This window comes from Peromyscus californicus, unplaced genomic scaffold (assembly GCF_007827085.1).
Source record: "Peromyscus californicus insignis strain IS unplaced genomic scaffold, ASM782708v3 Scaffold_16__1_contigs__length_79575227, whole genome shotgun sequence".
In the NCBI taxonomy this organism is placed as follows: domain Eukaryota; kingdom Metazoa; phylum Chordata; class Mammalia; order Rodentia; family Cricetidae; genus Peromyscus; species Peromyscus californicus.
In genome coordinates this window covers 21,131,192-21,159,074 of record NW_026294458.1, presented here as the reverse complement: position 1 = coordinate 21,159,074, position 27,883 = coordinate 21,131,192, and the positions used below count along the sequence as shown (strand labels likewise).

Below are 27,883 nucleotides of genomic sequence, written 5' to 3'. Positions count from 1 at the left end.
CACAGGATTGTGGCTGTGCTGGCTTGCACTGACCCTTCTTCCAAAGGCTTTCCTCTTTCCTTTGGTAAAAGAAAGCCCATTGGTATAAAACCCGTTTCCCCTGGGCTCTGTTCCGTCACTCCAGTACTTGGACACCGAGTGTTGATAACCTACAGGCGAAGGGAGTCGTAAGCTGAGCCTGATCATGTTGCCCTTGTGATATAGTTTTATTTTTAACTTTGAAACACTTGAACTATGTCAGTTGACGTTTTCTCCCATTCGCTTGCCTTTCCAGCAGAACTCCGGTCCTCTGCTGCAGCATAGGCACCGGCAGCCACCTCCTTGAGACCTTGCTTACCATCTAAGAGCTGGTAGCTGCAGATGCTGAGTCAGCTTGTACCATTTAGGTAAGATTTTCAAACGTGGGCAGGTGCAACCTAGGTTGTTCCTCTGTGCCTTGAAGGTGGGTTGTTAAACAAATTTCGGAACCTGTGGGTGATGGGGGAGAGGTTGGTACTGGGAATCCTCAGCCATGTGTAATCTGTTTTGAGTTTATTTAAAATCCTACAGCAGTTTGTAGTGCCAGCAGCCTTCTGCCGGCTTAGGCTGGCTCCTCTACAATCAATCAGAACAGTTCAGTGTTATCTTAGTTACAGAGCAGTGATAGGGGGAGGCAGCATGTGCCGAGGAAAGAAGTGGAGACCCAGAGTTAGTTCAAAGGCTGCAACGTTTTCTCCAATCATCTTTGCTGCTCTAATTGCAAGTCATTGTCACAAGGCTTAAAGTCCATCCACAGTGACACACTGCGGGCTACCGCGCCACAGCTGTATTTCACTGCACTCGCTACTCACACTCTGCCTGCAATCTGAAACCCAGCTTTGCCTAACAAAACTGCCTAAGTGCAGCTCTTTCCTGCACACTTCCCTTGAATCCAAAAAAACACAGCCATGAAAGTGAAAGTGTTCTACAAGCTGAAAATCATATACAGGCGGATGTACTTAAACTCAAAACTGTGACTGACTGGAAGCATGTTGACCCAGAACAGCAGAAGCAAAGTGAGGAAAGCCATTCATGGTCTTAAAAGCTAGGAAGGCGGATAAATCACTCCTCGCTCCTGGAATAACCGTACAGTGTTGTGTTCGTGAAAAAAAGTTGGCAACAGCAAAGAGGCCCTGTTTAGTTTCCTATATTTCTTCAGTTCAGAGTTCAGCTGAGGACAGCCTGGGAAGTGGCCTGAGCAGAAAGGGATCTGAGGTGTCAATGCTGAGTCCAAGGGGGTCTAAGGCAACTACTCAGATGCCCTAACTTCTGGCTCCTTTTTGTCACTGTCCTGTAACCCCCAGTGTACCCCCCAAGTCTGTACAGGAGTCTATGTTAGTATCGGACCTATTTGCTTAGGCACAATCAGTTTCATGGTGGCCTTGTCTAAACGGCGTTTAATTTTGCCAGAGTTTCCATGGCACTGAGGCAGAAGTGGGTGCATGAGACTCGGGTAGGCTAGATTAGAAGTCTTCAAGGGGGCAACTTGCCAGCCCCCCCCCAAGTTAAGGACTGACTATGAGAATTAAATGCTAATAAGTCAAAAGCTTTAAAGGTCGAGTGACTTCTAGAGATGGAAGACTGCCGATTGTAAAGCTGACGGGATGCCGGGAAGCTCATTTTATTAGTGGATGGTGAAGTTGCCGGAATCACAGCCCAGAAGCCCATGGACCACATGAGGGATTTATCAATAGATGCCAAGGGGAGTTAAAACCCCAAGGGGCAGAGAGATGAATTTAATGGTTAACGTTATACATGTTCTTTCTCTAGAGTTAAATATCTCCGTAGCAGGGAACTGGGAGAACAATGAGTAACTCTGACTAGCTGGTGGGTGAGTGGGTTGGGAGTTAACACATTTGATCTTTGCCTTTTAACCTTCCCACTTTCACCGAGACTCAAGTTCAGAAATCAATCATTTTGAGGGCTGGCCACATGAGGGGTCACAATTGTCACAGCACCATATGATGGGTGCTGAAAGGGCCATTGCCTAAAAGATCTCCCTGACATCAAGCCTGTGTGTCACTAACTTTAAAACCATAGCAGAACATGTGAAAATTACTGTTGATCCCATTCTGTCTTGCTGGTTGTAAATATACCTGCTATGTGTGTTATTGCGACCTTATTGGCCAATGACATTTAGTCACCTTTTCCTCCAACCTTCCAGGCTCTGTCCTACTTCACCTTTGGCACCATCTAAGCTCTTAACACACCCTTGGCCACCTCCACTCAGGTACTGGCTATGTGGTGCCGGGGTTTCTACAGACTTAACAGAACATCTGGGTGCAGCGAGAACAGAACAAGTGGCTAGTCGCAGACAGTGTCAGAGCTCAGGCAAGACACAGTCCACCTCAGGGCCTCAGGTTCTCCTCTGAAAGCTGGAGAGGTAGAACTTGGACCATCAGCATAGCCTGGAGCTTGTTATGGGGAAATTCCAGGCTTCCCTCTGGTCCACTGAAGCACAGTCTGTTACAAAGACCACCCTAGTATATGCACTGAAGTCGGACAAGCCCTGGAAAAGTTCCTGGTTTTCTGCCTGGTCCAGAGGTGTCTGGTTATACAGCTGCAGGGGGTTCCAAAGAACAAGGCGTGGTAACAATTCTGGCTGTGCTCAGTGTGTGTGTTCCAAGTCAGTCCCACTCAGTGCAGGTTTCATTTACCTAAGGGGTTGAAAAGCTTTCTTCTCCTGTGCCTCACCTCATTAACAAAAGACCTGGAAGTGACAGCCATCCACCATCACTACAGTGGTAAATACACTAAATTTGCTTCAAATTGACCTCAAGGCCTTTTTAGACTGCCACTTATGTTAAGGTTTTGTAGTGTAGGACAATTCAGTCCTATTCCAGAAACGTCAACTGAGAAAATCCTGCAACCCACTCTTTTACTGAACCAGCATAATCCCTATCTATAGTCTAAATATTTGTTCTTAATTCTTTTTATTCTTTATAGATTTTTATTCTTATATTCGAGGGTTCTATGTTAGGGGCACTTGCTCCCCAGCTCCTATTCTAGTACATTCTTTGAGACACATTTGTGACCTCCATTAATATTCTGGTCAGAGGTCCTTCTACTGCTTTGAGTGCACCTGCCAGTTGTGATATCTGCTCCGATTTGCCCATCTAAACTTCTCTCACTGTTCCCACCACAGTAACGTCTAAGCCTAGTGGCAATGGGAACTCTCTTATTTTCTTTTAAAAATAGTTTCGAGATTATAATACAGTTATATCATTTCCCCCTTCCCTCCCTTTCCTCCCTCCAAACCCTCCCATGTACACACTCCTCGCTTTCATTTAAATCCACAGCATCTTAATTGTTGTTACATACCTATGTGTAGCTTGAGTTTTCCTGCCTGGCCCACAGTCAGGACAAACTCTCTCACCTGCCAGTCCCACAGCCGCTCAGACCCGACCAAGTAAACACAAAGACTTATATTGCTTACAAACTGTATGGTCGTGGCAGGCTTCTTGCTAACTGTTCTTACAGCTTAAATTAATCCATTTCCATTAATCTATACCTTGCCACATGGCTCGTGGCTTACCGGCATCTTCACATGCTGTTTGTCATTGTGGCGGCTGGCAGTGTCTCTGACTCAGCTTCCACTTCCCAGCTTTATTCTCCTCCTTGTCCCACCTATACTTCCTCCTGCCTGGCCACTGGCCAATCAGTGATTTATTTATTGACCAATCAGAGCAACACATTTGCCACACAGAACATCCCACACATAAGTGTGTGTGTGTGTGTGTGTGTGTGTGTGTGTGTGTGTGTGTGTGTGTGTATGTTCCCAAATATAAAAATGCAACTTTCTCAGTCCATATAATGATGTTCCTTGAATGCATATGTTTTCAGGGCTGACCATTTGGTACTGAATAACCAACCTGTGTGCTCTTCCCTGGGGAAGACTATTTCTCCCATTCTCAGTATTCCTTAGTTGCCTGTAATTCTTTCTAGGGTTAAGACCTCTGGAGCCTTCTGCCTTCCATGTTAGCATGTCTATTGGTTTTCTCCTCCTTCAGGCCTTTTTTAGGTAGCCATGTTGATGAGACTTCATAGATATAACTTCTCTGACATTTCTAGAAGACACAATCTCACCACAAACTTCCTATTCTTCTGGCTCTTACAATCTTCCCACCCCCTCTTCCACAATGATCCCTGAGCCTTAGGAGCAGGAGTTGGGTTGTAGGTGTGTTACTTGGAACTGGGCTCCACAACTCTGCATTTTGATCAGTTGTAATTGTTTGTAATGGTCTCCATATGTATTGATGTAAGAAGACACCATGACCAAGGCAACCTCTAAAAGAACATGTCTTAGGGTTTCTATTGCTGTGAAGAGGTCCCATGACCACAGCAACTGTGGTGGCTTATAGTTCAGAGATTCAGTCCATTATCATTTTGTCAGGGAGCATGGCGGCATGCAGGCAGACATGGTGCTGGCTACGTCTTGATCAGAAGGCAACAAGAAGTGGTCTGTCTCACTGGGAGTAGCTTGAGCATATATGAGACCTCAAAGCCTGCCTCCACAACGACACACTTCCTCCAACAAGGCCACACCTCCTGATAGTGCCACTTTTCTTTGGGGGCCATTTTCTTTCAAACCACCACAGAAAGTGTTGTGCCCATGTCACGAAACCCCCAGAGACCACCAAGGAGCCAGTTTCCAATGTAAGCACATAAGGGTCTTTTTGTCAGGTTCGAACCTGGGCCACCACCGGGCAGATGGAGGGAAATGTGGTGGCAGTGGCGGGCCCATGGGTAGAAAGTTTTTATAGGGAAAAACCAATTTAAAAAAGAAGAAAGAAAAAAGCTGGGAATTACATGCTTTGGGATCTTGGGATTGGGTAGAAGGGATATGGGGCAAGGTGATTTTTGAAACTATTGGTCTAGACTTTCGGCACAAAACCACATTTGAAACTATTGGGTTGGACTTCTGGCGGGGAACCACAACTTGCCGAGCAGGATTATCTGGGCTGCTCAGCAGATTATCTGGATATCTTCAAGGGCCATAAACTGCAGACAGACTGTCTGCAGGAGCATACTGCCCTGTATCTGTTAGAGTTGTCATGGCACATTCCTGAGGTCCTTCCTGGAACTGAGTACAGCGGGTGGTCTAAGATGGTGGCCCTTCCCTAAGATGGAGTCTGTAAAGTCAAGTCTAGGCCTTCATATTGCCTTCACAAAAGCATTTACTTAGGGACTTGCTTACAGTTTTAGAGCGTTAGTCCATGACTGTCACGGCAAGAAGCATGCAGGCAGGCAGGCAGGCAAAGCACTGGAGCAGTAGCTAAGAGCTCACATTTGTTGCAAGTTGAAGGCAGAGAGCCAGAGACTGGGTCTGGAGTGGGCTTTTGAAATCCCAAAGCCCACCCCCAATAACACACCTCTGCTAACAAAGCCACACCCCCTAATCCTTCAGATGTCTGTGGTGGTTTGAATGAGAATGACTCCTACACACTTATACATTTAAATGCTTGATCCCAGAGTGACAGAACGATTTGGAAGAATTAGGAGGTGTGGCCTTGTTAGAGGACATGTGTCACTGGGGGTGGGCTTTGAGGTTTCTAAAGCTCAGTGCATTTCCAGTTAGCACACTCCTTCTGCCTCATGGTTTAGGAAGCAGTTAGGGATTATGCTGGTTTAGTAAGTAGTGGTTGTAGGTTCTCCTCCAAGATCCATGATTTCACTAGTCCTGGGTGGCTGGCCAGGTTTTCTAGTATCAGGCATGATTTCTCTCTTGTTAAGTAGGCTTTAAATCAAATTATAGAGCTATTAGTTACCACCAAAGTATACATGCTACTACTACTACACCCTTAGGGTTATTGTGCCATGCTTGTCTTTATTGTGGTTCATTGGCATCATAGTGCTCCATAGTGTGTATGTACCACATTTTCACTGTCCATTTGTCAGCTGAAGGACATCTAGGTTGCTCCCCTTTCTTAGCTATTGTGCATAGAGTAGCAGTGAACATGGGTGAGCAAGGATTTGTGGAGTAGAATGTTAGCTCCTTGGACATATACCAAGAAGTATATCAGGGTCATATGGTAGACTTACAAGTTTTTTGAGGATTCTTCACACCGATTTTCAGAGTGGCTGCAATCTCTCCAACAGTGAACGAGGGTGGGTCCTCCTTTCTCTACATCTTCCCTGTTGGCAGTTATTCTGTTGGTCTTTGGTATTCTCACTTGGTTAAGATGAAATCTCAAAGTTGTTTGATTTGCATTTCCCTAATTGTTAAGGATGATGGGCATTTCCTTCACGAATAGGGCAATATGGATGAGCACTAAAAGTTATAGACTTCAGGCTAGGAAAGAGAGATTCCTTGAGTTAACTCTGTGACTTCTGGTGACAATGAGCATTCCTAGACACAACACATGAAATGCCTGAGTGTTCAATCTGCAGTCCTTCAGTACTTTAAGGAATGTTTTGTGGTGACCTGTGGGGGAGAGGATGAGGATTTCTGTTCTTTAAAAGGTTAAGTAAGATTCTTTTTAATGGGAGTTAAAGATCATTAAGCCACTCATGGTCTGTAGGACATTGGAGCAAGGAGGAACTGCAAATTGAAAGACTAGCCAAGAGCTACAGAGATGATGCAATGGATCAGGGAGATGGAGCAAAAATACCCTTCTCATACAGGAAGGATTTTAAAAAAATGGAATGATTTTTATGTTTTCAGACACTTTCCTCATTTTGTCTCAGGTTACCTCCTTGGGTTCTGTGGGGGTGCTGAGCCCCATTTGATGGATAAATAATAGATTAACTTCTGGGATATTAGATAAGCACCTAGGTAATTCAGGAGAGCACTAATTGGTTTGTCTAGTACTAGAGCAGTCACAGAAGCTTCTCTGCAGAGGTGACATAGTAACTGAGATACAAACACTGGCAGGGTGCTCATGATGCAGGTGGGGATGAGGGGAGCATAGTCCTGGTAGAAAGAACACAGGTGGGTTCCCTGCTAGAATAAGTGACAAGTCAAAGCAGAGAGTGCAAGGTCAAAAGTGAGGTGAAAGGGACAGAGGCAGTTCATGCAGGGGCTTGTCAGCCACAGCCATGACTTGACAGTTTCTTCCTTGTCTTGGAAATGGCTGAAGGTGTTAAGCAGAGCTGAGTGATGACACCATTTTGTAAGTTGTTAAAGTCATTATTTCTCCTGGGAACTATGAATTATGGGATGCAAGAGAGGCAAGTGAGCTTGGTTATATGACCATGGTATTAGAGCAGATAAGAGATCACCAACTTTGGTAGTGGTGCTAGATACAGAAGTGAGCAGAGTTGCCCACTGTCTTTCTAGGTCTTTCATGAAAACCCTTCATCTAGCAGGCCAACCTGGGCTACAGAGCAAGACTGTCTCAAGAAGGAAAACAAGCCTTTGTGCTTATTCTCACCCACCCAGCAGTGGTTCCCTTGTGTTTCAAGCACTGTTACAAGCTGTCTGCAATTCAATGATTATCAAATTTGTACTTCCATAAAATTAGTGAGAATCAGTAGGTCTGATTTAGTAGATTTGGGTTTGGAACTCAAACGAGACTTCTAATGAGTTCTCAGACAATGCTGCTGCTTCTGCGTTGGGGACCTCTCCTTAAAAGCCTTAAGAGCCACTGTTCTGTTTCCCTTGCCTTGGCTTAGCAACTTTATCACTTTCTAAGTAGTCTGCAGAATGCCACCACCATCATCTGGTTAAACTACTGTCCCCAATCCCACCAGACAGGTCCTATCTCTCTATCTCTCCATCCATCCATCCATCCATCCATCCACCCATCCATCCATCCATCCATCCCTATCTATCTATCTATCTATCTATCTATCTATCTATCTATCTATCTATCTACCTACCTACCTACCTATCTACCTACCTACCTATCTATCCATCCATCTATCTGTCTTAGACAGGGTCTCTCTTTGTCCTAGAACTCACTATATAGACCAGACTGGCCACAAAATCACAGGATCCTCTTGCCGCTGCCCACTGAATGCTGGGATTAAAGGTGTGCTCCACCATGCCCAGCTCCTGCCAGGTTCTAAATGCTCCATTTCTTCATAGAGATATTCACTCCTTTACCACACACCTGCTGCCATCAACTTCACTCAGACTACATCTGATAGAGCCAATAAAATGGAGTGTATTGTTGGGCTAATAAAGTCTAAGTCATGTTAGTTATTGTCTCTTTTGGAAAGGGGAAATTTAAACCTATATTTTGATGAAAGCATGTTGCACACATTTTTAACTAAATTTAGTTTGTTAGAAGTGGGAATAGAGAGTTTAAGGGTGAACACAAGAGCATAGAAAGTGAAAGGATCAGGGACACCTGGAAGTCATACATTGTTTCAGGTGTATCTTTTCGGTTTTTTCAAGACAGGGTTTCACTGTGTAGTTTGGGTGCCTGTCCTGGATCTCTGTAGAACAGGCTAGCCTCGAACTCACAGAGATCCGCCTGGCTCTGCCTCCTGAGTGCTGGATTAAAGGCGTGCACCACCACTGCCCAGCTTCAGGCATATCTTTTTATCATCTCTTTTACAGTGAAGAAGTTCTATAGCACGTAACTGATACATACAGTGGGTATTTCACTTCAAGTTTGAGAACCAATATTGTAGCGTAGCATTTTAACCCTGAAGCTTTCTCTTTCACACTTGTATTCCCTGAAGTGCAGTACCGCCAGTCAGAGACTGTTCTCTTGTTTATTCTACTCAAAGGGGACAAAATGTCGGGTCTGATGGAAAGGCCTACAAAAATATCTGCGTGGAGACAAAGGTGTTTCCTGCTGTAGAATATTATTTCAAGTTACTTGTGTTTTTGCTCTAGAATATTTGTTTAATGATGCAAAGATGTGTTTGATTAAGTAAAATTCACCTGTGGTCAGGAGGCTGAGGCAGCAACTAGCTGACAGGAAGTGGTAGGGAGGAGCCCGGTGGAGAAGGGTTTATGAGGAGGGGCGAGGAGAAGCATGAGGGCTTTTAGGAGAGGAGGTGAGCTACTTGCTATTCAGCCTCTGAAGAGCAGAATTCCACCTTAACCTATGAATCTTGAGTTCTTTAGAGGGACAGAGGTTTAGTTAAGTTCTCTTCTTAGCTTTGCAAGAGTCAGAGCCTGAGGAAACAGAATTCCTTCTGGCTACAGCCCTTGTGGCCTAACAGCTGCTGGCAGGGGTGCATTTGGATAGCTGTGGCTTAAAAGCCAGAAACAATTTATAATAGGACAACAGTTTCCTGATAAGGATCATGTAGCTCCTTTCCACTCTGGAAGGATTGCACATGTGAACACTTACTGTGCCCACTCTAGCCATGGCCTTGTGTTTTCTCCAAATGATGGAGATGGACCATACATGTCCCCTAGGAACACAACAGAGTGTTGGATTTGACGCCTGACAAACGGAGATCTCTTTGTGCCTCGGTGTCCTTGTCTGTAAACTGAAGATGGCAACCTCCACCTCACCTGGTTTTTGTGAGGACTAAATAAATGTTAATATAGCCAAGAAAACCTTCTTTCTTATCCTAGCTGATTTCACAACTTGACACAAGCTAGAGTCATCAAGAGAGAAGGGAGCCTCATTTGAGAAAATGCCTCTATAAGATCTAACTGTAGGGCATTTTTAAAATTATTAATGTGAGAGGACCCAGCCCATTGTGGGTACTGTCACTGTGGGGGGGTTCTATAAGAAAGCAGGCTGAGCAAGCCATGCATGATGAGCAAGCCAGTAAGCAGCATTCCTCCATGGCTCCTGCCTCCAAGTTTCTGTCCTGTTTGAGTTCCTGTCCTGACTTCCTTCGATGATGAACTGTGATGTGAAAGTGTAAGCCAAATAAACCCTTTCCTCCTCAACTTGCTTTTGGTCATGGTGTTTCATTACAGCAATAGAAACTCTAACTAAGACACTTCTCTTTGTCCATTATAGTCAACAGAGATATATCTTCAGTCTAGGTAAGTCAAACTCCAAAGAAAAGCATCTAGCCATTGAGCACTGAATCAGGGGATGAGAGTAACTTTCTCTACATCACAAGCAACAGATGTAACATCTAATTTGATTCATTTGGGGCAAAACTCATTGTCTGAAACTCAAGGTGATCAATTCACTGTGCAAATCTGCTTGCCCCTTAGGGATTTCCTGGGATGTCTGACTTTCAATACTAAACCAGGAGAATCTCAGGCAGTAATTTAGACTCTCAAGAGTTCTGGATTGAGCCTTATCCCAGTAAAAAGAGTTTCTCCCAAGTACACAATGAAAGGTTGAGATGTGATTTGTTTATGTCTTGGACTATGTCTGTCTTTCTTCTTTCTTTTACTGCCAAACTTCTCCAAGGTGATCTTTGCTCAACACTCGTCCTATCTCAAGGTCACTCAGCTGGTGACACTCTAGAGTTTGGAATGAGGTCTTTAAATAGTGACATTTAAAAAGGAAGGGGGAGAACATCTTTGTTAACAGCATGCACTGTTTTCTCTCAGATATTTTCAAACAACTTCACAGTAATAGAGAACAGCAAGCTATAGTATATCCTCACCTTCACTCATGGTTCCTAAGAACTCTAAAACACTTGAGGGGAAAGGTTGGGCTTAGAGCCCATCACAATGCCTGTAGTGAAGCGCATCCTTGCTGGGGAGCAGAGTTCTCATGCCTGGAGTCCAGTAAACTAGCCAAACCCTTTGTTTCTCTCCCCAGAAATTGAGCTTAGCATTGTGACTAATTACATTGCCAACATGTACTAAGTATGCCGGACATTCCCGATGTTGGTAGTTTTTCCACATGCCCTCCCACCCTTTGTGATCAGCCTTTTTTTCCACCTGAAAGCCTGAAGGAATCCAGAGGGTTCCACACTCCATCCTTACTGATTAGCTGCCATTCTGAACAGGAAGCAGATGGTGCCATTCCTCCTGAGAGGCCACAATCCTGTCAGCATCAAAGTATGTGCTTCTCCTCTCTCAACAAGCACCAGTTTCAAATGGGCAAGGGTCCCACAGCTGAAATGCCACAAGAGCTGTTTGGGGATTGCTCATAAGCACCTGTAGTCATGGCTGTCACCATTAGTGTTTTTGTGTTTGTGTGTGTGTGTGTGTGTGTGTGTGTGTGTGTGTGGCAATGTAGGTGGCATTACTCACCTTTTCCTTTATATCTGTGACAACATAGTCCTGATTTGCACAACATTTAGTCTCTCCTCTGGCTGCCCTTTTTCCCAATGTCTGCAAAGTGGTCACACATGGCTGGGTATTAATACTTCATGTCTCAGATGTCTATTCTGTGTTCTCATTTCCCCGCTTAGGGCTTTCTCTCTCACCTGGGTAATTCCCACACCATCATCTCTGCCTCCAAGTTCCTCTTCCATCACAGGATTGCCATCACCTTGAACAGTTTACATCAAACTTGTGGGACTCATCTCGCCTCCTCAAGTAGTTTCTTCATAGACTTCGGTTTTTCTCGGAACTTGTGGCCAATATTCTTTTCTCTTGGACTGAAACCTTGGCATCAACTTTAGCTCATTTCCACATCTCCAGTCAGAAATAACCCGGAGTCTCCCTTTGCAATGTCTTCCATCCGATTCATCTTTCCGTTTCTGCTGTCTTCAGCCTCGCCTGTGAAACATCACTTTCTCTACATCAGTTTCATCCCACTTAGCTCCCAAATCACAATGTAAAATGCCGCCATTGTGTACCAAATGGTTCCAGATCCCGTAGTCTAATATTTAAGAATTTCCACACAAAGTCCACCATGGATTTTTCCCTTTAGGAACGATCTCAAATATGGCAAGCGGCAACCTGCCCATTAAGCTGGTCTTAAGCGATCAGTTAGCTGGACCATTGCATACAAAAGATGTATTCTTTGAACTGACCTTGTTCTGTCTCAGTCTATCATAGTTCATTTTGGTTACTATAACAAAACACCAGGGGCTGCATAACTTATAAAACAACATCAATTTATTTCTCACTTGGAAGTCCAAGATCAAGATTATGGCAGATTTGTTGTATTTTGAAGGCCTGCATGCTGGTTCACAGCTATCGTGTTTTTATGTGCTAATAGAACAGAAGTCTGAGGGTCCTTCCTCTCAGGCCCCTTCTATGAGGGCAACTAATTTCATTTATGAAGGCTCTGCTCTCAAGACCCAAACACTTCCCAAAGACTCTCCCTCCAAATATGATCACATTGGTGATTAGGTTGCAGCATTAAAAACTTTGGTGGGCATAACATTCAGCCCATAAGACAGTCCAACCCTTTCAGCCCTCTGACCCTGTCCAGCTCCTCTCTGGCTCTCATACTTTGCTTTTGTATGACTGGGCCCTGAACCTATTTGATGCTGTGAGTTGCAGCTTCTTACCTGTCCCCTGGTTCAGGGTGGCAGGAGAACAGAGCACACTGGGAGAATCCTCCTTCATGATTACTCAGTGAGCCTGGTGGGGTCTAGAACGAAGGTGCAGGATGATCAGATTGGAAGTGTGTTGACTTAGTTTGGTTTCTATTGCTGTGATAAGCAGCAGGGCCAAAAGCAACTTGTGGAGGAAAGTGTTTATTTAAGTTTGTAGTTTAGGGACTGGAGAGATGGCTCAGTGGTTAAGAGAACTGACTGCTCTTCCAGAGGACCCAGGTTCAATTCCCAGCACCCACATGGTGGCTCACAACTGTCTGTAATTCCAGTTCCACAGGATCTGACACCCATAGCAAAACACCAATGCATATAAAATTTAAAAAAGTAAAGTTTGTAGTTTATAGTCCATCATGAAGAGAAGTCAGAGAAGGAACTCAAGACAGTAAACTGGAGGCATGCTGCGGGCCACAGGAATATATCATAAGAACTCAGCCGGTTATGGCAAAGTCACTACCTGGAGGGATCAGGGAATTCCTCCAGAGGAAGCCAAATCCCAAGGAGTTTTTGGTGTTACTTGGCTTGTTATATATCAGTTGTATTCTGTTATGAAAGTCATGTGTGCCTTCATAGTTTTCCCAATTGACTTTTCCCCAAGAAGGACTAACAGTGTGGACTGATCACTCTCTGGACACACACATTCCAGGTATTTGGAGAACAGCCTCAGGAAAGGCTTTCTCTGGAATCAGATATCTCCCTTGGCCACTTTCAAGGACTAGCAGTAATAACAGTCCATATGCAAGTCTCCTGATTTAAGGTAAATTCCACAAGGAGACACTACCTACCTAGGTCAGGTGGACGTTAAGTAATAGCTTTACACAATTCAGCTCGTACCCTCCTTTCTTACAGCCTTACTAACTTTATAGACCTCTAACTCCTTACCCAACCACTTCTAGGAATATTTAGATAACCTCTGTGCTGACAGCTATGCTCAGCCAGAACCCCAGTTCAAGCCTCCCTGTAATTATCATCATTAGCAGCATCCGGCCAGGTCCATCCCCAGATGGAGGAGAATACTTTATCAGAGATACCTCTGTATTCTCTAAGAACAGACTTAACCATCCAGGCTACCTGTTTGAGAAGGCCTGGCGGATGTGCCAATTAAGCCTTACTTCCTCCTTTCCCAAACCTTACCTCCAGTTCCAGATCTCCCTTTAACTATCACCAGAGGCATCTAGCTGTACACAGGTTGCCTAGCAACTGAGCACACTTTCCCCCACCCTGCAGAAAAACGGCAGATAGCTTGGACACATAGGAGTCACAGGAAAAAAGAAGACAGTTTTATTTTCTCCCATTGACCTAGCAACTTATAGATTCTTAACATTTTCTACCAATCACGTTTAAGATTATAGTTGAGCACATAAGATCCCTCTTTCTAGATATTACCTGAATTTAGCCTTTAGTTAATTCATTTCCCCATTGGTCACTTCCTTTGGGGTTGCAAATGATAATTAACAGTTATTGCCTCCCTATGTGATTCTTATCACCCTTCCATTTGACCCTGGAAGCCTAGTTTTGCACTGCCAAGGGACTACTGCTTGTAAGTGTATATATACCAGGACTTTCAGGGCACAGGGGAAGAGAGAAGAGAAAAGAGAATGGAAGAACTAGATGGGTAAGAACGTGAGAGGAACAAACTGAGATGGGGAAGAACTAGATTGAAGGGCTAGAAGAGAGGACTAGAGGAACGAGATGGAAGATGAGGAAGAGCCAGATGGGGAAGAACAAGATGAGGAAGAGCCAGATGAGAGAGGAGATGGGAGAGGAGCTGATAGGGGAAAGAACTAGATGGATGAGAACCTAGAAGGGACAGAACTAGATGAAGGAATTAAGATAGAACCTAGAGGGGACAGTAGATAAATATAGAGAGAAATCAGGCAAGAGAGGAGCTAGACATGAGAGCAGAATAGAAGCTGTGTAGAGAGAGAACTATCACAGAATAATAAAGTGTATGAACTAAGGAGTTTTGTGTACATAGATTCATTTCTTCTCATCAAAGATTAATTATCAGCTGGTTGTAGATTCTTCCTGGACCCTGGGAGGGGACCCCATAGTCCCCGATAGAGGCAGGAACTGAAGCAGAGACCATGGAGGAGGAATGTTGCTTACTAGCTTGCTCCTCATGGCTTGCTCAGCCTGCTTTCTTATGCAATCCAGGACCACCCTCAGTGAGTTGGGCCCTCCCACATCAATCATCCATCAAGAAAATGCTCTGTAGACTTTTCTATAGGCAACCAATGGAGGCAATTTCTCAATTGAAGTTCCTCTTCCCTGATAACTCGAGCAAAAAACCAAATGAACAAAAAAAACAAAAAACACCAGGGCATGTATTGAGGGTATAATTCCAGTATTTATCCCACACATAGCCACAGGTGCAGTCAGATTCTACAGTAGCACAGAGCGTTATAACTGTCCATGAAAATGGAAATGTTCTATTCTCCGTCATCCAACAGAGTAGCTACTTGAAGGTGTGACTACTGAACACTTAAAACACAATTGGCACGAAGGAGGAATTGCTCTATTTTATTCCATTGTGATCAAATTGAAACAGCCACATAAGGCTGACTACCACCTAGAACAATGCAGATTTCCAGGTACACATGTACCACAGGTGAGTCTGATGAAAGTGTCTAAGACTCAGTTTGAAAGCAGTTTGCGTGACTCATGGGCATTATTGACTCAGAGATCAAATGTTTGTTGAATGGGTAGACAGATCAACAAAAGCATAAGGAGGGAGCCAGAGTAAAAATTCCTTGAAAAGGGTGGGGGGAGTTATTGCAGACTAAATAAAAAAGACTTCTCCAACTTCAATACATTGGTACTAAAAAGAATTCTGTTTCAAACTAGGTGTGGTGGTGCATACTTTTAATCCCAGCACTGGGGAGGCAGAGACTTTTGATCTTTGTGAGTTCAAGGCCAGCCTGATCTACATAGAGAGTTCCAGGACAGCCAGGGCTACATAGGAAGACCCTGTCTCGTGTGTGTGTGTGTGTGTGTGTGTGTGTGTGTGTGTGTGTGTGTGTGTGTGTGTGTTCATGATGTTAGGTAGTTGTTTTTAGTTTTTTTGGATGAGATGATGGTACCATGAATTCCAGAAAAAAAGGTCCATGCTGAAGTCCTTAGGGATGAAGCATCATAAGCATCTTTAGTATCTTGTTATCATGTGGGGTGGTCCTAACCATTCAAGAGCAAGAGGCACAAAAATGGCAAGATGCTAACAATTGTTAGAGTGATGTGTCATGAATTGCTTATTGTATATGTTCATTCACCTTTTGTATATGTTTGAAAAAAATTTTACTGGGAGAGAATCACCCACAGCAAATTGCCAAATTCTAAATAAATAAAAATGTAAGGTTCTACACCTTCTGATTTTGGAGAGCTAAGCTCCCAGCTCTGCCCCAGATGAACACAAACTGGAACAACCTTGCTGACTCTCTAGACCACGCGTTACAAACTTAGCCAGCATGGCTGGTCTAGCCTGAATAGTTTGTCTTTGCCCAAACAGAATGGGTTTGTTTTAAATTGAATTAGTTGTCAACACTTAGAATTCTGAGGATTTTCTGATACATCGTGTAGTAAAATATTTTGCGCTATGATGAAATAGAGAATACTTATTTTAAATTTCGTGTGTATTTAACTCTTTCATCCCTCTGAATAGTGCCAGCCTGCTCACTAGTGGTGTAGGTAGTGCTAGCCGCCTCCTTCACAAAGGGGAAATGGATTTAAAAGATGCTAAGAAACATTCCCAAAGCCTCTTAGCTACTGGCCTGTAGAGCTAGAAGAGAAACCTATGCAGTCAGCCTCCTAGCCACTCTGCTGAACCACACTCACAAAAATCTGCCTCCTCCCTTCTCTGGAAAACCCAGAAGATCTGGCAATCCATTCCCTCACAGAACCAAGCAACCAGAGCTGGGTAACTTCAATTCACCCTAAGGCAGAACGGCTTCTCTTCTGATTGTCACTGTCCCCACTGTAGCCTGCTTCTAGAGTTTGGGGAATTTGACCCCTGACCTAGCCACAGTACAGCTGAAGACACTAGGTGAATGGTATAGGATAGGTATGCCCCAGGTCAAGCTGGACATCAGGCTGGCCCCTCAATAGACATGAAGCTCCACGGGGGGCTGGACAGGCAATTGGAGGTCAAAAGTGAAGAGGGGTTTTAAGACGCAGAAGTCGTGGGTTCCATCGTTGGAACAGGCCCCATCAGAGGACATGTGGGTCGGTACAGAGAGCCTGGCCCAGCATGGCCTGACTTGGAAACCTGACTCCATACTTAGCAGATGCGTGACCCTGGATAAGTTAGCTTCTCAAGTCTCCATTTTCTTAACTGCAAAATGGGACAACTTCTCCAAGGTGATGAGCAGAATTTAATGAGGGACCATGGGAAGTCTCTTTGGCCCTTGATTATATCAATAACTACAACACTTTCCTTACTAATCATTTGTATTTTCATATTTCCCCTAGAGTTAAGAAGCCAGACGTTGGGAAGCCATGGTAAGTATCATAATTTTGTTGGAGTGTCACTGTTGAGAGATCCAGGTCTAACTCTAGTTATCCCAGAGCCCAAGCCAATGGTTATAGTTGTGACTGCGTGATATTTGTTATCCAAAAGTGGACACTGACTAAGGGGAAAGACGAGAAAGAGTTGTGAGCAAAGATTTTTAGTGAAAAAAATGAAAATGAATTGCTCAACACATAGAAATAATAAACGATGAGATAGAAATGTTAATTACTGTGATGTGGTTAGTAGCCATTGTTTGATATATATGTGTGTGTGTATATATGTATATATATATACTGAATTATTATGCAATGTCAATGAACTAATGAAATTTTTAAAAGGTAAAATATTAAAAATGCCAACAATAATCTAAATAGCTAACAATTCCCTCATTCAGGAAGTATTACTGAATACCTAGTGTGGCTTGTGTCAAGCACCAGATGCTAGAGAGGAAAACCAGGCTTGGTCTTGTCCTCTGGAACAGTTGGCTAGATGAATAACAGCATATTCATCTTCAGAAGTGTTATGTACACCATCATTATTTGCAGAGAATAAATATTATTTTGGTCTTGAATTAAATTATATATAAAAATATAATCCCAATATATTGTAGATCAAACTGGAAAATAAAAAAAATAAAGACTCCTGGAGCTATGTAAATCTATATCTTCATAATCTTTTTTTTTTTTTTAAGCTGAAGCTCAAACCCAGGGCCTTGCGCTTGCTAGGCAAGTGCTCTACCACTGAGCTAAATTCCCAACCCTATCTTCATAATCTTAGGCAGAAGTTTTTCTTTTTCTTTTTCTTTCTTTCTTTCTTTTTTTTTTTTTTTTTTTTTTTTGGTTTTTCGAGACAGGGTTTCTCTGTGTAGCTTTGCGCCTTTCCTGGAACTCACTCTGTAGCCTAGGCTGGCCTCAAACTCACAGAGATCTGCCTGGCTCTGCCTCCCAAGTGCTGGGATTAAAGGCATGTGCCACTGCCGCCCAGCAGGCAGAAGTTTTTAAATAATACTTTTAACTCTTAAAGAATTTCATACAGCATATCTTGATCTTATTTACTCTTCCCCCATCTCCTCCTACATCTACCCTCTCCCCTTTTCATATCTTCCTTTCTTTGTCTTCTGTGGTGATATTTTATTTGTGCTCTAACAAAACTTATCTGGGGGTCAGAGAACAGAAACAGCCACTAGATTAGACATAGAGACCAGACAGTGGTGGCACACACACGCCTTTAATCCTATCACTTGGGAGGCAGAGATCCATTTGGATCTCTGTGAGTCCAAGGCCACACTGGGAACAGAGCTAGGCATGGTGGCACACATCTTTAACCCCAGCACTTGAGATCTCATGTCTTTGCTTAGGAAGGACACACTCCTTTAATCCCAGGAAGTGATAGAAGGAAGCAGAAAGGTATAGAAGGTGTGAGGACAAGGAACTAGAAGCTTTTTAGCAGCAGCTCAGTGGAGACACTTTTGGGTGAGGACTCAGAGGCTTTCAGTCTGAGGAAACAGGATCGGCTGAGGAGTTGGTGAGGTGAGGTTGGCTGTGGCTTGTTTTGTTTCTCTGATCTTTCAGCATTCACCTCAATATCTGGCTCCTGGTTTTTTATTAATAAGACCATTTAGCAATTCGTGTTACAGTCTTCAGAAGGGATATTTTCATAAAAAGTAATAAGCATGATGAGAAATATAGGTACATTGGAATCCAGTCTTGTGTCTAAAAAGCAATGTTCAAAATTATATTGATAGTTGTGTTGGCTAGTCTTATGTCAACTTGACATAAGCTAGAGTTATCTGAAAGGGAACTTCAATTGAGAAAATGCCACCATAAGATCCAGCTGTAAGCCGGGCGGTGGTGGCGCACGCCTTTAATCCCAGCACTTGGGAGGCAGAGGCAGGCGGATCTTTGTGAGTTCGAGGCCAGCCTGGTCTCCAAAGCGAGTTCCAGGAAAGGCGCAAAGCTACACAGAGAAACCCTGTCTCGAAAGAAAAAAAAAAAAAAAAAGATCCAGCTGTAGGGCATTTTCTTAACTAGTGGTTGATGGGGGAGGGCCCAGCCCATTGTGGGTAGGGCTATCCCTGGGCTGTTGGTCCTGGGTTCTGTAAGAAAGCAGGCTGAGCAAGCCATGAGGAGCAAACCAGTAAGCAGCACCCCTCCATGGTTTCTGCCTCAGCTCCTCTCTCCAGGTTCCTACCCTGTTTGAGTTCCTGTCCTGACTTCCTTTAGTGATGTACTATGATGTGGAAGTGTAAGCTAAATAAACCCTTTCTTCCCCAACTTGCTTTTAGTCATGATGTTTCATCACAGCAGCAACAGTAACCCTAAGACAATACTATTATCAATACAAATCACCCATAATACATAGCTTGAAAATAACAGTTGTCAAATGTAGTGAGTCACAGCCCAGTCTTTGGGATCTGTTTTAAACATACCACTTACAATGCATAAACTGCTACAAAGACTGTTCTGGACTGTTCTCTGCATTCAGAGGTTGCTACAGAAGTCTTAAAGAGACAGGAGGTGAGTGCATCAAAACCCACTTCAGGAGTGTATTCCGTTCCCCTTGCTGCACTCACCTGTCTTTTCTGCCTTTGTCCCTACTGTGTCCAGGGCCGGGTGCACAGGCCTCCACCTGGGCAGCACAGGCATTGTGAGGGATGCATCAACCGCCACTGCCATGTTCCAGTGGAGCCCAGCGTCTCCTGCCCGGTGATAAGCTGCCACCTGCTCTGTGGCGCTACCTTCCACATGTGCAAAGAGGCAGAGCACGCGCTCCTCTGCCCTCTAGAGCAGGTTCCCTGCCTCAACTCCGAGTATGGCTGCCCGCTCTCCATGGCCCGCCACAAGCTGGCTAAGCATCTGCAGGTGTGCCCCGCCAGCGTGGTCTGCTGCTCCATGGAATGGAACCGCTGGCCCAATGTGGACTCCGAAACCATCCTTCATGAGAACATCATGAAAGAGACCCCCAGCGAGGAGTGTTTGGACACAGCCCTGGCCCTCCAGGACCAGAACATTCTCTTCAGGTCCTTGAAAATGGTAGAACTTTTCCCAGAAACCAGAGATGCCACCGAGGAGCCAGCCATGAATGGTGACACCAGTTGGGAAGAGATTGGAGGCGCGGTGGGGGGAGTGGATGCCAGGCCAGGACCACACGGTTGTCTGCCAGCAACCGACGGGCCAGTGATGGAACTCAGTCAGGAGGAACGAGATGCCCTGGCGAAAACCAAAGAAGGAATGGACTTGGCCAAGTTTGGCGAGTGGGAAAGCATGTTCAGCAAGGAGCACGCGGCCTCGGTTTTAACGGGATCCTCCGGGAAGAGAGAAGACAAGAGTGTGACTGGGAAAGAGCGGTGTTCCGGTGATGGGAGCACACGTGATGCAGAGGGCTCGCCCCGAGGGAGAGAACCACAGGAAAGCCCGAAGCCCCAGGATCTTCCCGTTGCCATGGAGATGACAGGGCTTGCCCCCTGGCAGGATGGTGTTCTGGAAAGACTGAAAACAGCTGTAGATGCCAAAGACTACAACATGTATCTGGTGCACAATGGACGTATGCTCATCCACTTCGGGCAGATGCCTGCTTGTACGCCCAAGGAGAGAGATTTTGTCTATGGCAACCTCGAGGCTCAAGAAGTGAAAACGGTTTACACCTTCAAAATTCCCGTGAGCTACTGCGGGAAGCGAGCTCGCCTGGGAGATGCCATGTTGAGGTGCAGGCCAAGTGAACACAAGGCCGTGGACACTTCCGATTTGGGCGTCTGCGTGGAGGACCTGCCCAAATCCGATCTCATCAAGACCACCCTCCAGTGTGCTTTGGAAAGAGAACTCAAAGGCCACGTCATCTCTGAATCCAGGAGCATCGATGGGCTCTTTATGGACCTTGCCACCCAAACATACAACTTTGAGCCAGAGCAGTTTTCCTCAGAGACCGTGTTGGCTGATGTCCTCGGCACTGCCCGACCTGGGGGCCTGCACGTGGAGCTCCACAGTGAGTGCGTAACTCGGAGGCACAATAAAAGCAGCTCAGCCTTCACTTTCACCTGCAACAAATTCTTCAGGAGAGATGAGTTTCCCCTGCACTTCAAGAACGTCCACACAGACATTCAGTCGTGTCTCAATGGCTGGTTCCAGCACCGATGCCCTCTCGCCTACTTGGGATGTACATTTGTCCAAAACCACTTCCGCCCCCCTGGACAAAAAGCAAAAGTGATCTATAGCCAGGAGCTGAAGACCTTTGCCATCAAGCCAGAGGTTGCTCCGGAGCTGAGTGAGGGATGGAAGAGCGACCAGCTCTCAGGCCATGGAAGGAAGAGCCTGAATTCTCTAACCAGCCTGCCGCTGGAGGTTTTGCAATACATTGCTGGGTTTCTGGACAGCATCAGCCTAGCCCAGCTCTCCCAGGTGTCGGTACTGATGAGGAACATCTGTGCCACTTTGTTGCAAGAGCGAGGGATGGTCCTCTTGCAATGGAAAAAGAAGAGATATTCTCATGGAGGCACCTCCTGGAAAGTCCACAGTCAGGCAAGTAAACACTTGTTTGGTTGGTTTTTTTTCACTCACCCGCTCATTCATTTATGTGTTCACTCATTCAATAAATATTTTTAAAAGCTCTCTTGGGGACAAGTGCTGTACCAGACGTTGGGAGAGTTGCTGAAAGTAAGACTCACTTAAGCAGCTCAGCCCAGCAGGAAAGAGACTATAAACGTATCTTCGGCAGTATAGTGTGGGTGCCAATGCCTGCTTAGACCCCTTGAATATCTTTCATTTGCTCACCCATTCTGCACTGGCTCTCTCTATTCTCCATCCAGAGACTTATCTCTGCAGCTTGCCTCACCTGGCTCCCCTGCCCGTCCTCCAGCTCCTAGTTAGCCTGAACCAGTGCGACTGTTTGAGGAGAAGGGGGGGGGGTGCTGAAGGATCCCCTCTCCTCAGCATGCCACCCCTCGCCTTCAAGACACCATGAAGTGGCTGTGTCCCTCCACTGAAGGTGGCTATACCAGGTGACTTGATCCACACAGCTACTTGTTCTAGTGAACAGTTTCCCTCTTTCCATGAAACTTTAGGCTACTAACTCTGGATATTGCCCCCAGATTTGCAAACCACACCCCCCCCAAAAAAAAACCCCACCCAATTTGAGTGTACCCCTTGCTCCCTGCTTGGATTCTGATTGGTGTAATAGACAAACAAATTCCTCTCAGTCTCATGCCAACAGACTTTTAAAAATAGGTTTTATTTTAAAGTTGTGTTTGGAGCGCTTATTTCCCATGGCTGAATTGCTTGTTTAATATGAAACACTGCAATATATAAATCAAAGAATCTTTTTCTTCTGTAGAACCTTGTTCCTTTTCTCAAGTGAGTCCGTCTTCACTGAATTACAACTTCTCCAGAAGTTAAGCTCCTAATTCATCATATTCAAAGTGTCTGTGATATCTTTTCTCATAGCAAATATGTTGATAATATGAACCCTTAATAGACAATGTCTACTTAGGTCACTCACTCCACTGCTGTGTTTGCCCATAATACGTGGATGTTCTCAAACTGGTCTGGAGGAATTAGTATTATGTCCAAAGTATCCTGTATATTTTCCCTTAATTATTGATCCTGTATCTTTTCCCTTAATTATTCCTTAAACAGTCTTCATGAAAAAATAATTATAAGACCCTTTTATTTATCTATGCCCACATTCACATACTAAAGACCAGCTGCCACCAAACCACGTTAGTGATAAACATTCATCTAAGACCAGCACACATCTTTCTCTATAAAATCAGATGTCAATAATGTAATTTACATACTAAAATAAACCTCATTATTTTTTGGTTCAATTTTGTCCCAAATTCAAATATGTCTGGCCACTTTTGGATATCATATGGGACAGACAAATTTCCTTGCAGAAAGGGAGAAATAACTTATGTGATGCTAAAGGATACACATATTAAAGGCTTTTTAAGAAAAAATGATGACAGTTCTAAGATTTCAGGAACACTTTTCGTGCCCAGGGACAATGATCAAACATGATGGTGGAGCAGTCAGGCTGAAAGGGCATCTGTCTGTCTAACCCTCAGCCCTTTAAAGCTGGTGACTCTGCGGCCCTATCCCAGGTGGAAAAATCAATGAGCACCATACTCATAGAAATCCTCTTTGGGGGTCTTTATTTCTAAGAATACCCTCCTTTATTAGCTATTTTTAATTTTAAGTTTTAGAAAACAAACATAAAGGGACATAAATGATAAAAGAAACATATTAACCTATATAATTTTTTAAAAAATCCAAAGGCAACAGCTTCAGGTAAGGTTCACTCTAGCAGCTCAAAAATGACTCTTGTTCCTATCCTCACTTGTGCAATATTGACTGTATTCTAAGGTAGATCTTCCTCAGTGTCCCTGGGAGCTGCTGGGGGCTCCTCGGACCCCAGCTTTCTCCTAGTCCAAGTACAGAGGGAAAAGAGAATCTGCTTTTGATGTCAAAAGTTCCAGAGCAGAACCCCCCGAGTGCTAATCATCACCATTCAAACTGTGTCTAGACATAATTTTTGTTGCTCATAGGTTGCTGGAGAAGGTGTGTATCAAGTGCTGATTGGCATCAGGCACGGTAAACAACTATAAGGCTGGCTGGGAAGGTGATTAATTAGCCAGGTGCTAGGCATTAGATGCAGGGAAAGGAAATAACGAATGTCCAGGCAGCCACTGAGCACGGTGGAAGCTGACCACAGAGGAACAGGGCCAGCCACCTCACACACTGCTCAGACCCATTCAGCCTGGAAGCGCTCAGTGCTCCCTGCCCGTGGTCACCTTTGAGCTTCTCTTTCCTGGCAGATCTGGCAGTTCAGCAGCCTCTTCTCCAAAATCAAGAGCTGGGAGTTTAACGAAGTCACCTCCATGTCCGAACACCTGAAAGCCTGTCCTTTCAACATCGTGGAGCACAAGACTGACCCGATTCGTTTGACCAGCATGTGTCAGCCCCAGGAGCAGGCCCGGGAGAGCTTGGTGTCCACGTTTAGGGCCCGACCACGGGGTAGACACACCTAAAGATTTGCACAGCCCTGCTCCTGGCTCCTCAGGGTTAGTGAAATTAGGACAGTACGGTTTGAGGACACCCCTCATATCTGCTTCACTGGGTCTGAGAATGTGTGAAGTCCTTCAGGCCTCAGCAACTACCCTAGGACACTAGTTTTCTGAGCCATGGCTTGTAAGATAGTGCCACATTTTTGCCTTATCTTAGTTCTTTCCTCTTTTCATTTCCTAAAATAGATCTGTCTGGGAGAAAATAAGTAACTTAAGGCCATTTGAAAAAAATGAACCCAAGTCCTTAGTTGACTAGAGAACCAGGAAATTCTGTAACCAGCATAGGCTGGTGATTCCTCACTGAGCTATCTAGTTTACAAACCACCTTCAAGTTCTTGGAGCAGGTACTACAGGGATAGAGTCTGAGGTGCAGTGACCTTCCTGGGTATCCCAGGTGGAGGGAATTCATCTGGAAGGTTCTAGAGCTTGGTCTTCCCTGATGGTTAAGGGCTCTTTTAGTCCCCCCACTGCATCAAAGCCCAGATGCTTCCAACACAACCCAACAGAATGGACCATACTGGGTGAGCATAGCAGTTTCAAGGACACCACAGGCCAAAGCAAAACAGTCCGTTGTCTTGGCAACACAAAGACAGAAAGTCCTTAAAATGAAGGAAAGGTCAAAGATCTCCGGGAACAAAGTAGCTCCTGGTTGAGAGCCACTGTCCTAAAGGTTGTTGCAACACCAAGTTAGGATGTGCTCCCCTTTTAGTGTGACAAATCCGATCTCACAGAGCTATTCAGTGGCCATAACTTAATGGGACTCTTACTTGTTTACAAAATAACTTTTAAACATGTGATGATGCTAAATTGAGAACCAGATGGAGCTGATCTCCCCAATATGGTTTTGCGTCCTTGGGCCACCAATGGAAGAATATATCCTCCCTCCCTGGCCTCTTTGGGGATACCTGAAACCAGGAAAGTAATTTATCTTAGGTTAAGTTACTCTTCCCTTATTTGGTGCCATTTCCCAGCAATCCTAGAAGTTCTCATGCTAATGAAAAACAAGGAAAGGGAGGCAGGCATCACCGGGAACCAGCCAGCCAAGAATTCAAATCATGAAGGAGTCTCGCCAATCTGTGAGCTGCTTGTCTGGGCATCTGCCTCTCTGACCACGGTTCCTAGCTGGTGCAGATGAAGAAGCTGGTGCGGATGAAGAAGCTGGTGCGGATGAAGAAGCTGGTGCAGATGAAGAAGCTGGTGCAGACGAAGAAGCTGGTGCAGACGAAGAAGCTGGTGCAGACGAAGAAGCTGGTGTGAATGAAGAAGCTGGTGCAGATGAAGAAGCTGGTGCAGATGAAGAAGCTGGTGCCTCTGCAAGGGGTCAGGAAGGCAGCAGAGCGAGCCCAGACTGAAAGCATACTCTCTTTTCACCATCGTCCTCTGACACTATTGTTAACACGATGCTATGATTCCTCATCTTTACAGTTTGGGTTGTATTTCACAATGCTTTCTTGTGTGTGAGTCGTCATTTTTCTAAAACTGTATCTAGAGTGTTCTCTAAGATTTTGTTCAGTGAAGAGGAGTACCTGAAAATAGCTAAACAATGAAGTAGGCCGAAAGAAAGCGAGTTCTTCAGGCCTCGGTTCTGACTTCTTCCCCCAGTGGAATGGAGTTCTCAAAGCCCTCTCAGGGTTTCTTATTAGAGGAAGAGAGAACTACTGACCACAGAAGCAAACCCAGGACTCTAGTTACATGGGTCAGGAGCTGCAGAGAGACAGGCCACAGGGCTCTGCCTCCAAAAGCTGCACTGCTGGGGGCAACCTGGCCAAGGAGAGCAGTCTGCCACCCCCCCACACACACACCTGATTGGGGTGTGGATACTTCCAGTCATACTTTCCTCCATCAATTCCCATCTCAGAGCAGCACTGAGATGATTGGCATCTTCATTTTATAAGGGAATCCATTGTTTATGTTAAAGGAAACTGAGATTTCCCCAGGTGGTCTTCCCTGGTCCCTGGAGATACGCTCACTTTGTGGGAGGGCAGCCATAGTGAAAGGGACCTTCTCAGAGGCACTGGGCTTGGTGAATGATTGGATGAAGGAAACTGCAGAGAGCAGTATGAGCAGCGGGTCCCCTGTGACAGAAGCAAGGCTTCAGTTTAAGCAGCAGATGAGGAGCATGAGGAGGAATGTATCGCAAGCACAGAGCCTAGACAGGAAGACACCCATGAGCGGAGCCCTTTGATGACCATCACCCCCAGGAAAGGCAACCTAGAGGTGGAAAGCAGCTGAATGTGGAGCGGGGAGGCTAGAGAACTGAGCACATGACCTCAGCAGCTTAGGGACTTGAGAAGGAAGCTTGCCTTACCAGAAAGGGTCAAATGGGAAGCGAGGTAGGTTTAAAAGCAACAATACTGTACAAGTCTAGTGTGTGTGTGATGCCAAATCCAACTGAAATGGAGAACACAGTCTTATGTATCCGTGCTGACTTATCTCTGCATCAGCAACCCCAGTGTGCCTCTAGTGGGAAATAAAAGTTGCTTTGCACTCTGAAAGGTGGTGTGGAAATTTAACTATGTAAATATGGGTCATGTTGTTTATGCTGCGGAATATTCAACTGTGTAAAGTTGTGTCACATTTGTTTATGCTGCATTTGTTCAATTATGAACAGATGTGTTGCTGTTTCACCTTGCCTGCCTAAAGCACCTGATTGGTCTAATAAAAAGCTGAACAGCCAATAGGTAGGCAGAAAAGGATAGGCGGGGCTGGCGGGCAAATGAATAAATAGGAGGAATCTAGGCTTGAGGAAAGAAAGAACAAAGAGAAAGAAAGGAACATGCCTAGGGCCAGAAGCCAGGCAGCCACCAGCCAGACAGACACAGAGACAGCAGTAAAGTAAGACATACAGAAAGAAAGGTTAAAAAGCCCCGAGGCAAAACAGAGGAAGAGAAACAGGTTAGTTTAAATTAAAGAAAAAAGTCAGAAACGATCATAAGCTAAGGCCAATAATTCTTAACTAATAAGTCTCCATGTCATGATTTGGGAGCTGGCTTGTGGCCCAAAAGAAAAAGCCTGCTACAGAAAGGCTGAATGGGTAAGTCTTGTGAGGTAGGTCCAGGGGCAGACTTGGGATTCACTGCCAAGGGTAAAGGGCATCATTAAAATCCAGCAGCGTTTGTCTTGAAGAAATGCCAAAGAAAAGTATGGAGTGTGTAGAGTTCTAGAAAGGTGGGGCTCCCTCCATGAGGCCCTGGGGCTACTGTGGCCTCAGCCATTACTTGTAGCTCCTCCATGCCAATGCCTTCTCCATTTTTGGCAGCTGAAACCAATGTCAATACCGCTAACAGCTTCGCCTTCTATATCTTATCAGCCAAAGATACTACCTATTTCAATCCCTGACGTTTATTTGGATTATACTCCAGGATCTCTATTTTTCTAAAAAAAAAAAAAAAAATCCCATTCTAAAAAAATGGGCATCTCTATTTTTGCTGGGGCTGGGTTAAGCATTGGCCTCCCTCATCCCAGTATTGGGCTTGGGGAGTCACTTTTTGCTCATCGTGGCTGCCTGGGTGTCCTCATCTCTCTTCACACCTGTTCTAGCTCTGGACCGCACAGAGGCTTCATGAACTTTCTCCATCTACTCTTTCCTGGACATGAGCTCCAATTGTCTTGGTATCAGGGGGTCCGTCACTCTTCAGCTCACATGAGTTTGTTCTCCTTTGGTGTCCGTCTTTTCTTTTTGGCAACCTTCCCTTCCTACTTCCAACCCTCTAATCTGTGCTGCTTCCTCAAGAATCCACCATGGGCCAGGGGCTAGGGGAGATGACTCAGTTAGTACCAGGCACGAGAACCTGAGTTTGATCTCCAGAACCCATTCAGATGCCACATGGGGGTGGCTTTTGCTGATAATCTTAGTGGTGAGGAGGCAGAGACAAGAAGCTCATCCCTGGGGCTCCCTGGCCGGTAGAATCTAGCCTAAGTGGTGAGCTCCAAATCAAGGAGAAATTCTTCTCAAAAAGAGGTGGATTCTA

At 45.0% G+C, this 27,883-nt stretch overlaps 1 protein-coding gene across 1 annotated transcript; it reads left to right on the top strand.

Annotated features, from left to right (window-relative positions):
* Nucleotides 1-211: 211 nt before the first annotated feature.
* Fbxo40 (F-box protein 40) lies at nucleotides 212-26,675 on the top strand. The gene is made up of 4 exons (XM_052739752.1): nucleotides 212-386; nucleotides 16,816-16,845; nucleotides 19,462-21,369; nucleotides 23,664-26,675. Exons 2-4 carry the CDS (start codon nucleotides 16,843-16,845, stop codon nucleotides 23,874-23,876), a joined length of 2,124 nt encoding a protein of 707 aa, XP_052595712.1. The 5' UTR covers nucleotides 212-386; nucleotides 16,816-16,842; the 3' UTR covers nucleotides 23,877-26,675.
* Nucleotides 26,676-27,883: the final 1,208 nt, after the last annotated feature.